The 13,844-nt window shown below is 45.6% G+C and overlaps 4 protein-coding genes across 4 annotated transcripts; 2 read left to right on the top strand and 2 right to left on the bottom strand.

Moving 5' to 3' along the window:
• Positions 1-506: 506 nt before the first annotated feature.
• On the top strand, positions 507-1,517 carry J4E83_007789 (uncharacterized protein; the record flags this gene model as incomplete). The annotated part of the gene is made up of 2 exons (XM_049334688.1): positions 507-1,336; positions 1,403-1,517. 2 exons carry the CDS (start codon positions 507-509, stop codon positions 1,515-1,517), a joined length of 945 nt encoding a protein of 314 aa, XP_049186177.1.
• A 273-nt stretch (positions 1,518-1,790) lies between these two features.
• Positions 1,791-2,920, bottom strand: J4E83_007788 (uncharacterized protein; the record flags this gene model as incomplete). The annotated part of the gene is made up of 3 exons (XM_049334687.1): positions 1,791-2,331; positions 2,393-2,679; positions 2,771-2,920. 3 exons carry the CDS (start codon positions 2,918-2,920, stop codon positions 1,791-1,793), a joined length of 978 nt encoding a protein of 325 aa, XP_049186176.1.
• Positions 2,921-3,823: 903 nt separating this feature from the next.
• Positions 3,824-4,845, bottom strand: J4E83_007787 (uncharacterized protein; the record flags this gene model as incomplete). The annotated part of the gene is made up of 2 exons (XM_049334686.1): positions 3,824-4,051; positions 4,111-4,845. The coding sequence occupies 2 exons, from the start codon at positions 4,843-4,845 to the stop codon at positions 3,824-3,826; spliced, it is 963 nt and encodes a 320-aa protein (XP_049186175.1).
• Positions 4,846-6,714: 1,869 nt separating this feature from the next.
• On the top strand, positions 6,715-7,674 carry J4E83_007786 (uncharacterized protein; the record flags this gene model as incomplete). Its single annotated transcript, XM_049334685.1, has 3 exons — positions 6,715-7,033; positions 7,085-7,486; positions 7,640-7,674. The coding sequence occupies 3 exons, from the start codon at positions 6,715-6,717 to the stop codon at positions 7,672-7,674; spliced, it is 756 nt and encodes a 251-aa protein (XP_049186174.1).
• Positions 7,675-13,844: the final 6,170 nt, after the last annotated feature.

The following is a 13,844-nucleotide window of genomic DNA, read 5'->3' as shown; positions in this document are numbered from 1 at the left end:
TTGAGCTTTAGACTGGAGAAACCGGGTTTGCGCGTGGCTTCCCAGGTATGGAGTGTAGAAAGTTGTCTGATGTAGCTTTGGGAAGTGGTGGCTGTAGCTGGTTCGGGCTGCTCTTGTGATAGTCGAAAGTCTTGTGGCAATGCTCATAAGCGTGGTTCTATCGTGATCAGGTTGAGTGGGGTTCTTAGTTGAGAAGTAAGAAGGAGCTGATGCTGCAGGTGTTTATGTACGCTCCACTGCTTAGAAATGATACATGACGCCATACTGAAGTTTGGCCGATGTGCTCATGAACTAACCAATCAGATTTCTCCTTCACGCCGACCGTGAAATCGTCGTGAGCAGTCGCGTGCTTTGGTGGCGAACACGATGCTACGTAATAGGCTACATCCAGACTGTGCGGACTTTTCTTATACCCGATTGGCTGAAGGCGACTTCCCCGCAACCCTCAGTTCGGCTTCAACATGTGTGCCGTCACTGTCCGATGAACTTCTGTCCCCTCTCCCATTATGCCACGACATGCCGTTAGCGACGATGACGAACCACTCGAGGACAAGACGGCTGCTCTTACGCTCAAGAACAAGAAGACGGAGCGCATGAAGCGCAAGAACGCGACGAGACAGCAGAAACGCGACGCCATCGTGAACATAACAAAGTTGCCGACCGAGCTCATCCTCGAGACGCTCAAATACCTCCGTTCCCACGACGTTCTCGAGTTCAGCTTCGTCAACCGCCGCTTCCACAGCATCGTCGAGGCCAATGCGAACGTCATTGGCGACGCCATCATCGCACGCCGCTACAACATCCTCATCAAATGCCTCCCCACCCCCCGACTCCTCGCCGATGTAGACGCCCCGATACGAACCCTCCTGGTTGACCCCGCGCGTCAAAAGCAACTCAGCATACACAACCGTCCATACCAACACATACAATCGCCAGATCCACACCAACTGTGCACATGTCTGACCTGCATCCTAACGTGGAATAACCTAGGCCTAGTCCTAGACTTCGCGCACTGGCAAAACCACCTCGACACAGGAACTCCGATCCCCATCATACCGCGCGGGCAGTCACCGGAGTGGAATCAAGAGCTCGTGGCGCGCAATGCACGTATAGCGCGCAAAGCGGTAGACAACTCGCTGTGGCACGCTGCAATCCTAGAACGACACCTGGAAAGTACCACGCGCGCTATACGGCGGCACTCGAAGAACAGAGGGAATAAACGTGTCCATGTGGAAATGACGGAAGCGGATGCTGCGGAGGAGACGGATGCCTTTTTGGCGAAACATGGACCGCCGAGTCTGGAGTTTCCGTATCAGCGGGATGAGTATTATATGCTGTAAGTCATTTTTTTCACTTATATCATATGTGCACTTAGGCGCAAGATTTATTGACAAAATGCCAGGGAAGCATACCTACCCAACCGGTGGTGGAGGAAGCAAGAAGCATATTGGTTCTATACGATCAATGGGCAACACGAACGCGATCTGGAACTCGTTCAACGCTTCGCAAAACGGTAATGCAATACCTCAGACTCTTCGAGCGCCGCACAATACTCACGACGATGTTGTGGAACATCTAGAGATTGGATGTGTTATGGATTGCTATGCGAAGAGATGAGTATTCGTATATAGAAGCATTCGCTAAAGCGCAGACAACGCATGAACCAAGTCCAAGAGACAACGCCTAGCCCAACCGCAATCCCAATGCAAGGTGATCTAACAGCTCGAAAGCAAAAGAAGCGCTCATATGCAGAAACAATGCAACGTTGCTGTCCTATCCACAGTTTACCTCTAGTTCAACCGCTCCGGCCCACCACTAAAGCTATACCCACTCCCGCTGTGGCTGGGCGCTCTGTCCATACCCATACTACCCAGAGGCCCCGCAGCAGCCTCTCTTCTAAATTCTTCATATCCGCCCGGACTCAACGCGTCCACGCCGGCAGCTATGCTCGCACTACTGTCTCTGTACTCTGCGTACGGAGGCACAGCTCCCCTGCCACCGCTGCCATATGTTCCGTTCCTATCCTCGCCCCAACTCAGTGGCCGGCCGGGGTGCCTACCCTCATCCGTTTCCGTGCTGTGCAGCAACGCGTATTCGTCTTCTTCTTGGTTTCCGCCGCGGTCGGTGCGGCGATCGAGCGAGTCTGAGGAGTCGCGGCCGTTTGCGGTTTCGATCTCGGTCGACCAGGCTGCGTCTTTCGGGTTGTTGTAGGCGGAGTCGCCGGAGGCGTAGTGGGTGTTTTCTGAAGAGGACTGGTAGGGCATGACGCCTTCGCGGAGGTATTTGTGGAGGTAGTAGCCGGATACGCCGGTTGTGATGGCGAAGAAGAGGCTGCGGTAGGGTTAGTAGACGTTCTGTCGTATTTGACATTGGGGTTGCAAGAGGTACTTACAAGACCATGACACCGACGCCTACAGCGGCCTTGCTGACCTTGCACTTGGCCTCATCTCCGTATAAGAATGTTGTGCAGTTGCGGTCGTCATCTGCAATCTTCTCCTTCTTGGCTCCCTCTTTGATACCGTGGGCGTTCCACATGGCCACCGAGATGAAGGCTGCGAACCACAGGATAGTGTATAAAGCGTCGACGGCGAGGAAAGCGTAGGCGGAGGCGAAGCGTTGGGCGCGCGACCACATGGGTACCATTGTGAGGTAGATTATGGCGGGAATGGAGACGAAGCACTGCGAGCAACCTTTTGTCAGCCATGTCCATGTTGACGTAAGAGACCATCTTGAAGACGATGCTGTGTAGGAAGAACAGAGTGCAACTTACCATGGCAAAGAAGTACTTTGTAGGTCCCTCAACGGGGCCATCCTTGGTCATAACAGCGATGGTAAGACACGCGGCTATGAAGACGAAGATGGCCTGGAAGACATGTGCCACCACCTTGCACTTCTGGATATACGACTGCGGTATCCGCATCTTGTGTGGATATGTCTATGTCCCCGATCTCAAAGTCGTAGTATGCGTGGAAGGGCGCGGAAAGGCCAGAAGGGTGAGCGTAAACAGACAGCGGATACGTCAATACGGGTAGCCTCCGGTTCTACCGAGTCTGCTCTCTGCGTCACGCAACCGCTAAACAACAAACAACTTCTTGAATTCGTGTGCGTAAAGAGATGCGAAAACAGAGCCGCAAAAGAATGTCGTAGTCTCCCCGGACAACAATGGAAGGGCGCAGCGTCGATGTCAGACACGGTTCGAGTCTCAGCCTCACTGCTTGGTGGATCCCGCAAGCCTGCCAAACTGCCCAGTCGCGTCCCCGCCGCGCAGCCCGCTTCTTCGCTTCTGCAGGGTTTGTGCCTAACCCGGCAACCACACTGTAGCGTCGCTGGTGGATATTAATAGAGGGCGAGAACGGGTACCGACTGAGTTAGGCGGTTTAAGGGCTAGGGATGGGCGTTCCTGGTTGAACCGTTTGGCGTTGGCGTTGGCCGCTGGTTGCTACGGGTGAGGGCGATGACGTGGGCTCTGTCTGGGCGACTCTTGTGTATGCACTGCGAGACTGGAACAATGCTGCGGTGTTATTGCTTGCGAATATGTCGTGCATCTCACATATATACATTCACGCTCGCGCATTCCCTGATCGATGAATGTGCCTTGCCTAGACACCTGACCTCGTGTTCGTTCAGCTTTGCAGCTCACAGCCTCCGCCTAGCAACGCACCACAGCTCGAGAAACGCGCCACCACAGGATTCTTCACCGGTACAATGCTGATGCTTCGACGGGCTTCCACTTTCTTTGCGCATAGATTCCTTCCGCCTAGCGTGTGGTACACAGCGAGTTCTGTCACTATGATCCGTCTGTGACGCCAACAGCAACTGCATCTCAAGACCAGTTGGCATGCTCTTCAACCCAGTTATCCTTCTCCAAACCGCCATCAAGTAGGTATGCCTGAGCAGTCGCATTGCCCCTCCACTGCCATTCCAGGTACGCGACAGCCGCTTTGCCCTGTTTTCCACCATTCGTAGCTGCAAAGGTGCCGTCGTGGCCAGTATCGAGGTTGGCCCTCAACTTGGGAGTACCCGTGTTTAGGAGAGCGTAATCCTTCGCCGACTACCGAGAATTAGCATTGATAGAGACCGGGATCTGTCTGGTCTTCAAGGTAGACTCACGGTATTGTACCCCATATCTTTCGGTCCTCCAATCAAGTACACCATAGGCACCTTGAGCTCTTTGAGTAGGTACCTCCTGTCATCCTGGAAAATGGCAATGTTGAAGAGCATGATTCTCTTGACTCTGTCATCGTGGTACGCTGTCGACATGGACTCGAGACCTCCACAGCTATGGCCCGCCGTCGTAACTTTTGTCAAGTCAATATTTCCATATTTCTTCGCATTGCCGGCGAATGCCCAGTCGAGAGAATCGCGCATATCTTGTACTTTGGACTGCTGACCAGCCTGGAATCCAGAGCCATCGGGTGTGCCGTCTGCAGCAATAACGTATCCATAGCTGGCGATTTCTACCAACAGCCGCTCGTAGATGCCGGCATTGAGGCCGCATCCGCCGTTACCCCATGCGATAAAAGGGAGGCTAAGGTTGCCAGTCGGAGGGGTCTTGGGTGCAAAGATGGTGTGTCTCGGTAGTGTAGAGTCGGTCAACATTTGCGCTGGGTAGGGTCCCGAGCCAGACGTCTTCGCGCCATTTCCTTTGGGGGACTCAGGGCCGGTCCCACCAGCGCCGGTATATTTGGGTAGCTCGGAGAGGGATATGGAGAAGATACCGCCTGCGAAGTCGCCATCACCTTTAGCTGGGAAGTTTCCAGGTGCGGGCGTGAACGTCTGTGCCAGAGCGACATTCAAGACGCTGGGCACAAGGCCAAACAGCGAGAGCAGGGCGGAATTCAGCATATCGGCAGCAAGTCCAGGTGGGTCATCGAGTCGTGGTTGCTATTTCAGCGACAGGCGTTTTCATACACCCATCTTATATGTGAAGTTCTAGCGGTATGCGTATGAACAATGCTAGTCCTTCGCGCAAAGCCCATTCTGTCAGGTTTGCCGCGGCGTCGTCGATCTGACCCATTGACGATACTCGAATAGATGGGGAAGACCGCCAAGGAGACCGAAGTAGATTAATGGTTGATTGGCAAAATACTGATTGAGGAGAAAATCTGGGGAAATCGAATGCATGTTAGTGGGGACCAAGAGTCTCGGATGATACTTCGGTAAATAACCTGGTGATGAGTTGAGCCGCGGCAAGCGTTTCGTTAGTTGCTCAATATAGCCGCTGGGAAGCCAGATCTTCGCAAAAGATCAGCACTCAGACCTGCGGTCAGGTTCTCTGATCGTCATTTGCGAAAGAATCGTGACTCTGGCCAAGTTTGCATGAACTGCACGTCAGAAGCATCAAAGGCCTAGAGCAAAGAGAGGGAGTGGAGTTCTCGCGAAAGAAGGTAAACCTCCACGTCAAGGGTTATGTATGAGCCCGAACCACGTACTGTTCCATTGACGCAGCAGCGAGAAACAGCAGTCTAGCCTGACTTCACTGTCATCGTGTAAAGACGTGTGCATGTCCTGCTCAACGTCGCGATTCGGACCTGCTGCGATGGCGGTCAACTGTGTCCTTCCGAAGAGCCGCAGATTGCTCTATAGGCCGAGTCTGAGAAGCTCAGCTCGCACGATGACTGGTGACGTTTCTCTTGGCAATTGTATAGAGGATGCGACGATGAAAACTTGACGCGTCCTTCAGCCCCATGCCATGAATGTGATGCTCTCGAACGCGTTGCGTTCAAGGCCTTTCGCGAATCCAGGCGACGTGTCGCGCTTCCAAACGACGTCCATTAAGCACAGGCAGGGCTAGGAGGCTAGTCTTTGTACTGACGTATACAAGCTAACAGTGGTGCGACCGCTTCCTTCCGACGGGTATGCTCGGCGGATGTGAACAACGCGTACTTCGTATAGCGGTGCTTTTATGAAACGTGGTAGCCAATCGCATCTCGCGCGCGCTGAGAGATTGTCGTCGAGGAGCGTGATGACTGAACGGCCGAGATTCCGCGATCCCATCTCCTGCTGGCGCATAATACGATGCCAGCCATGTTCGCTACACCAGCGGTAGCTGTACCCATCGCAGGCGTCGGTGTCATCGGGATATGTAATAGACATCACAAAAAGGAAGTACAGCTGCACGCTGTGCGACGCAGGTTGGGTGGTTGAGGAAGACAGACGGATCGCGTGCGCCGCATTGAAGCTAAACCATCGCTTAAGCAGGCCTCGGCTGATCGGCGGGATGCATGGCACGAGCTCAACCCTCACATGCCCTCGTCGACCGCATCGCAATGAAGCCATTCTGATATTTGACAAAAACCATCGACCATCTGTAACACCATCGCCACAGGGCTTGTCGGAGCGCCTGATGCGCTTCGGTAATCACTTGGCAGCTCGCCAACCCGAAGAAGCTGCCGCTCGCGTACGGTGTGCTATACTAATCAGAGTCGCCCTTGCCCGCCTCCTACTGTTTTGTAATCACCAGGTTACAATGGAAAAAGCTGGTTCCCTTAAAACAGCGCTATGGCATTGTCCTCTGCGGACAAGATGTACTCGGAGTTAATTTGCGTAGCTTCAGCGAGGGAGTCGTAAAGCCACCGGCTATGATGGTTTCGAAGGTTTGATTAGGCATTTTTTCTCCAGACTTCTCCTGGGCATGCTCACCCCACGCTTACTGACCTCTTTGCATAGCTAATTCCTCGCTACACTGTTGATGCCAACGGGCAGTGGAACCATATGCCTTCGCAGTTCCGACATACCATACCATCCGAGCGCTTCCCTGTCGAAAAGGGCCGATACGTGCTGTACATCAACTACGTCTGTCCCTGGGCACACCGGACCACCATCGTACACGCTTTGAAGGGGCTCGAGGATGTCATAGACTTGGTCGAGGTCGATGCAAGGGACGCATCGCATGGCTGGTTCTTCTCTGGGCGTAGCGGGCCCAAGAAAGACCCCGTGTCTGGCGCGAGATGCCTGAAGGAGATCTATCTGAAGGCAGACCCAAGCTTCAACGGGAGAATCACCATCCCTTTGCTGTGGGATCAACGACAGGGTAAACATATTTGAAAGTTGGAGAAATAGATTGTGGGTTAACAGCGTTTAGGCACTGCTGTCAACAACGATAGCGCGGACATCATCCGCATCCTGTTCGACGCATTCGACCCTCTCCTTCCTCCGGAGCGTCGCGAGGTCAATAAGGGCGTGGCTGCCTTCAGACCCCTGCATATTCGAAAAGAGATGGATTCGCTTCTCTTATGGGTATTTGACACGATTAACAACGGCGTGTACAAGGTCGGCTTCGCGACATCACAGGCATCCTATGATGAACATGTCAGCAAGCTCTTCCAGTCGCTGGATCGTCTAGAGGAGCATCTTTCACAACCCAAGCACTACCCCTACCTTTTTGGGCAACATATCACCGAGGCCGACGTTCGCTTATACACAACACTCATCCGCTTCGACGTGGCGTACTATCCCTTCTTCAAATGCAACTTGAAGATGATACGTTTGGACTATCCGCGTCTTCACGCGTGGTTGAGACGCCTTTATTGGAGCGATGGGCCTGAAACAAATGGTGGCGCTTTCCGGACCACCACCCATTTCGATCGGGTATGTGGGGAGATCCAAATTGTCGCGAGATCATCGCTAACTTCATCAGATCAAGGAAGGATACGCATCTGTGACTGCCAGTAGAGGCGTTGTACCGATTTGCCCAATGCCTCCAATCATGCCCTTGTAACGACCGCTACCTTTGTAATGGCAGCGCTTTTTTTCATTCCACTTTGCAGATCACCTACATGGTGCTCTAACTGCATCGATGGGACTCGGCTTACTTTTCTTTTGGAACGTTCATCAATATTTCGGCCGGGGCGAGATTCTTGCTCCTACATACCCATTATGTTATCTTTTCCAGCTTACGCTGAACTATCCTCTGCCTTGCGCGAGATTCATCACCTGATTCAATCTGCCTGTCCGTAATGTTTGCGATGTCTCATTTTGCTGGCTTACACACGTCCAAAACCTGCCTCCGTGACAAGTACCCAGGCGCCTACGTTACAGCGAAAGTGCGAAAAAAGAAAGTGCATAAGCAGGCTTGAGGAATACGTGGAGATTTCTGTAAAGCATTCGCCTAGGCAGAATAACTGTGAGAACCTCGGCGCTATTGTATTATACTCCTCCCCGCAACATGAGAACCCCTTGTAGTTGGCTATGATCGAAGTCAGGAAAAGATTGAAGAGATTTTGATGCATTAACCTGGCTAGCCCTAGAGCCTAAACCAGTCAATGTCCCCAAGATCCACCTCTTCAACCTCCTTTGCTTTCCACATCCGTGCCCGCCTTGCCACCGCCTCTGGATGTTCCGGTGGCGCGACTTCGGGCCCCGATTCTGCCGGCCTCCAGCATCTTCCGGTCGGATGCTCATGAAATTTGCAGCGGTTGTTGAGCATGAAGTCGTCCCAGATATCGTAGTAGCGCACTCCTTTGGGGAATGTCTTTATCTGTTCGTGGACGTGGTGCAAAAATTGCTTGTTTGTTCTGGCCAAGATGGAGTTGAAGCATCCGGGATCCGTGCTCAGCGCGATATGAAAGGCGAGAAGGCGTTCCAGGTTGGAATTAGGCACGTTCTCCACCGCTTTGAAGACGCCATGAAACAAGCCTATATCAGAGCCTGTTTGCGCGTCGAAATTCTCAGCTAGTGCATCCATGATGGCGTCGCGAAAGTCGGCGCACCGCGCGCGGCTCATTTCAAGGCCGAATCGATAGGCGGCCAGCATCGTTTTAGTGTCAAGATTTCTTTCGGTATAACCTGGTTGTATTGTCGCAATCTTACCGGTTTCACACCAATGCTCGTATACAGATCTGACTGAGAGAGGCTGCAATAGTTGGCTTGCCGGGACTCGGATAACTGGGAAGTATCTTCCGGGCTCACGGTGTCGGTCGGGACCGCAATGTTCTATTGATTGTCTGTAGAACTCTTGTGTTTCTGCGTCCTCTTCTGGGAAGCAATCCCAGTAGCATTCTCGATCGACAATTATAGCGTTGTCTGACGGGGCTTTAATGTCGGCCATAGATAGGTGTGTGTTTGTGTATTGCAAGCTCTTGTGTTAATAATACTTCTCTTTTTAAAAAGACCTAATTATATAAGTATATATAAATTTTAGAAGTTATAAGTTACTTATTATAATAAGTTATTAAGTATACTATAAAATAAAAGTAATAGTTTTAAAGTATAACTTTATATATATAGTAACTATATAAGTTAGAAGTAGAGTATATAAAGTAACTACTTTAGTATTATTATTACTTATATAATATATATATATATACTATAGTACTTTTTTTTACTTTTATTACTTTTAGAATTTTAATCTAACTATATATTCTTATTAATATTAAATACTACTAGCTTTTACTTACTAATATAATAAAAGTAACTTACTACTAAGTAGCTATATAAACTAAGTATTATTTATAAATACTTATAAATATAAATATAAACTTATATACTTAATAAAGTATTAAGTTATATAAGTTTTATTTTAAGCGCCTACTTAGTATATAATATAATATAACTTATAATAAGTATATACTAATAGTATATAAATTTATACTAAGTAAGTAAATACTTTTTTTACGCTAAAATAGCTATAGTAAATATACTACTTATTTATTTAAGTTAGCTAAGTTACTAGCTGTAATAGTCTTAGGCTTTGCCTAAGCCTAGGCTAGAACAGAGAAGGTACAGGCAAGGTCTAGACTCGCTACACAAACCTCTAGATTCTGTATATAGCCTCTTAAGTTCTAAGCCTTATAATATTCTATTAACACTTAGTATATTCTAACTCTAAGGCTAGTCTATAATATTTGTAAGGCTTCTTTCTTACACACTATATACAAGTTTAGAGATAGACTAGCTAGGCTTAAGAAATAAAAATAGCTAAAGACGTAACTCTATAAGCAATTCTAAACTAACTATAATAACTAACCTAAGACTACGCAGAAGACTACGCCTTATTCTAAATACTCTAGGTCTAGAACAAATACCTTACCTAACGCCTTAAGGCCTTAAGTACGCAGTTTAATGCTACGCCTCTCTCTAGTAATACTCTATAGAAGAGAAACGCTGCTTCTACTATAAAGGTGCCTATTAGTAGTTTTAGCGCTAGTATAGACTCTCTATTTTCTTCTTCTTCTCTATCTATATGCGTAGATAAGCGTAGGCCTTTTTAGATAGAGAAGCGCTTTAGAGGTAATAAAGCGTACTTCTAAGCTTAGAAGATAATAATTAAGTATAAGCTAGCAATAGACTAAGAGTTTCTAGAGGATAGAAAGTTGCAGTTTATATTTATTAACGCTAAACTATTACTTGTAGTCTAGTAGCAGGTTACTCTATACTTTAAAATAAGTAGGTATAGTACCTAGAATTTACTAGAGTTTCTTAACTACTTGTTGTTCTGCTATAGCAACGTCTATAGCAAGAAGTAGGCTCTAGTGCGCCTAGACTACCTGCGCTAGAGAAAATGTTAGTTCTTTATAGAATTCTTTATTACTTTTAGCTAGACTCTAGCGCAGGTAGGTAGGCTCTACTAGGCTAATAAGTATAAGCTAGGCTAGCTTTGCAACGCCTTAAATAATTATATAAGAGAGGTCTCTATAAACTAGAGCGTATTACGTACTAACTATAACACTGCAGTTCTTACGTATAAGGCTATTGTAGTTAATCTTAAGATAGTAGAGATAGAGTCTACCTAGAGGTCTTAGCTCTATTACTCTATGCCTATAGCGCCTTAGAGGTAGAACTATAATAGTAACATTTATATAGTAAATGTAGAGGTAGTAGACACTACGTCTAGAGGCTCTTATAGAAGTCTAGCTTCTAACTAAAAGAACTAGATTTCTGTAGATATATTTAGTAAGCGTAAGATAGTAGGTGTCTATATATAGTGTAGGCGCGTAGGCTACTATATAAGAGTATGCCTAAATGTAGCTATAACACACTCTGTTGTAATATAATTAGTTAGTTTAGATAAAGAGAAGGTATATTTAGAAAACTAACTACCTCTAGAGAGAGTCTAGCTTAGAGGTAGACTATAGTTGCATTAGTAGAGAAGTTGCTAATATATAGCTTTAATACTTACTTAGTTAATATTAGCTAGTCTATAGACAAGAGCCTATTTTTAGTATTCTTATTTCTAGAGAGCGCTAAGCGGGTGTAGGCGTTAGTTAACTTAGGGTGTAAATATTTCTACGTAATTAATAAGGTAGTTGCTAGAAGAGTAAGTACCTAATTTCTTAAATTAACTCTATAGTTGCTGCGCTAAGTAGTAAGTCTCTTGTAGAACTCTATTATCTTGCAGTTAGCTATAGTAGAGTGTAATATTAATAGTTAGCTAACTTGCCTTATTACCTATATAGTTCTAAACTTATATTATAATATTATTCTAGGTAAGCTATAGATGCGCTAGAAGAGCGTTGTTCTTAACATTCTATAGAGCTTTCTTACTATAGGTTACACTAGAGAGATAGTAGTGTATAAGTGCGATTAGGCTCTAGAGTAGCTAGAGATTGTAATAATTAGTGTTAAGAAGGTAGCTAAGGTAGTAGGTTATAGAGCGCGCATTTCTAGGTATAGAGGCGTAGTTCTTATTACAAGTATCTATACTCTTATCTATACTCTGCGTTAGTTCTACCTCTTATTAGAAGGTATTTAACTTTTTATAGAGTCTAAGCTAAGTAAATTACTACCTAAGTTAGCTGCGTTTTGCAACCTCTTTAATAAGAATAAGGCTAGTAGACTACTCTCTTACTAGAGCTGCCTTAATTATTATATTAACTTGTCTATAGACGCGCGCAGCTACAAGCAGAACGCGCTATAGAGCCTTTTATATCTAATATTACGTAATTAGCTACTAAAGCTGCGCGCGCAGCTTATAGACCTGCTTAATAAGAGATAGATCTAGGCTAGCTTCTTCTCTGCTAGGTTGCTAGTTCTTCTAGTAAAGAAGGCCTCTAGAGGTTAGCGCCTCTATATTAACTACTATAGCCTTAACAAAATTATAGTTATAGATTACTATCTACTACTCTTAATTAAGAAGACGCTACGCATGCTTTTAGAGGCTTATTAGTTTACTAAGATTAACGTTTATACTATATTCTATAAGCTGTATATAGCTAATAGTAACAAGGCAAAAACAGCGTTCTATACTTAATTTAGGTTGTTTAAGTAGCTTATCTACTCTTTTAGCCTAACTAGTGCACTTACGTTCTTTTAGTAGTATATTAACAGTGCGCTAAAGAAAGCACTAGGCAATTTTGCAACAGCGTACCTTAACAACGTCTTAATCTACTCTAGAGAAAGCAGAGCTAACTACTTTACTAAGATAAAATAGGTTCTAACTCTGCTGCGTAATACCTAACTTAACCTAGACCTTAAGAAAAGCGTGTTTGTAGTAAAGAAAGTCTGCTACCTTAGTTACGTTATTAAGGCAGAGCGCGCTATACGTCTAGACCTAGATAAGCTCTAGGTAGTCTAGAACTAGCGAGCGTCTATAATAGTAATAGGTATGCGTAGTTTTCTTAGGTTTGTAAACTTTTATTATAACTTTGTTTCTAACTTCTCTAAGGTAGCTACTCTTCTCTACTAACTTATAGAAAAGGCTACCTAGTTTAAATAGAGACTAGAGAAGAATTAGGCTTTCTAAACGTTAAAGTCTACATTTATTATAGGCTCTATCTTTTGTTAGTAGAACCTCTCTTACTAAACAATTATTAAGATAGACTACTTAGGCGTTACTCTAGAGGGATGTCTTTTGCAGTATATTAGAGGCATTCTGTACCTAGTTACTTACTATTTAGCGGCTCTTATAAGCAAGAAGCGTAACTATACTATTTATAATAAGAAGTTACTTACTATAGTGCACTACCTTAAGGTATAGGTAGCTAAGCTTACTAGCGTGCACAAGCCTTTTAAGGTTCTTACTAACTATAAGAATCTAGAGTACTTTACTAGTATATAAGACCTTAGCAAGTAATAGTATTACTAGATAGAGTACCTCTCTAAATTCTAGTATATATTACGTTATTAGTCTAGGCGCCTTATAGCGCGCTCTAATATATTAAGCTACTATAAGTAAGACTACGCAGAGAATTTCTGCTAGTTAACGCGCGTTATAATACCTATCTAGATCTTAGTAGGTGCAGCCTAGGTCTAAGTAGAGAATACACCTCTACTAAGCTTTTTAGTGTTTCTTAACCTCTATATACAAAGCCTATAGAACACTACACTAGTAGAGAATTCTAGCTACGTTAAGAGGTAGAGAGTAGTCTATCTAGGTGCAAGAGCTTTTCTGCCTAAGGCTAATACAACTTAGTAAATTAGAGACTACGCTATTAGCGCATATAGTACACTACTTTAGAGAGGCGTTTTATAGCTACTAAATTAGAAGCTACTTACTATAATAGTAATCTAGAGAGCCTATAAGTTAGGCCTAGTAGAGTATTTAGAAAAGAACGTTACTTTCTACTATATACGCTAAAACTATTACTAGAATAGTATATTAAGCGATGTCGCGCGTTATATTAGAAATTACTACTACTACGCTGCCTACTTCTCTTAGAAGAAGCGCTAAGAGCTATTATAGTCTATTCTAGTAGTAGATAGGTACTAGTAGCAGATCTTAATAGACTTTATAACAGAACTACTAGCCTGTAATAAGACTTTACTATAGTATCTTTTAGTTATTATAGATTACCTATTAAAATTTGTCTAGTTAGAAGTAGTTTCTTCTATAGCCTTAGACTACATCGCGTAGGTATTTTATAACTACTAGTAGCGTTTTTATAGATTTCTCTTAGCTCTTATTA

Source organism: Alternaria metachromatica (assembly GCF_023757995.1).
Source record: "Alternaria metachromatica strain BMP 0045 chromosome Unknown scaffold_20, whole genome shotgun sequence".
Lineage (NCBI taxonomy): Eukaryota > Fungi > Ascomycota > Dothideomycetes > Pleosporales > Pleosporaceae > Alternaria > Alternaria metachromatica.
Note: the sequence above shows the minus strand (reverse complement) of the source record. Positions and strands in the feature narration are given on the sequence as shown.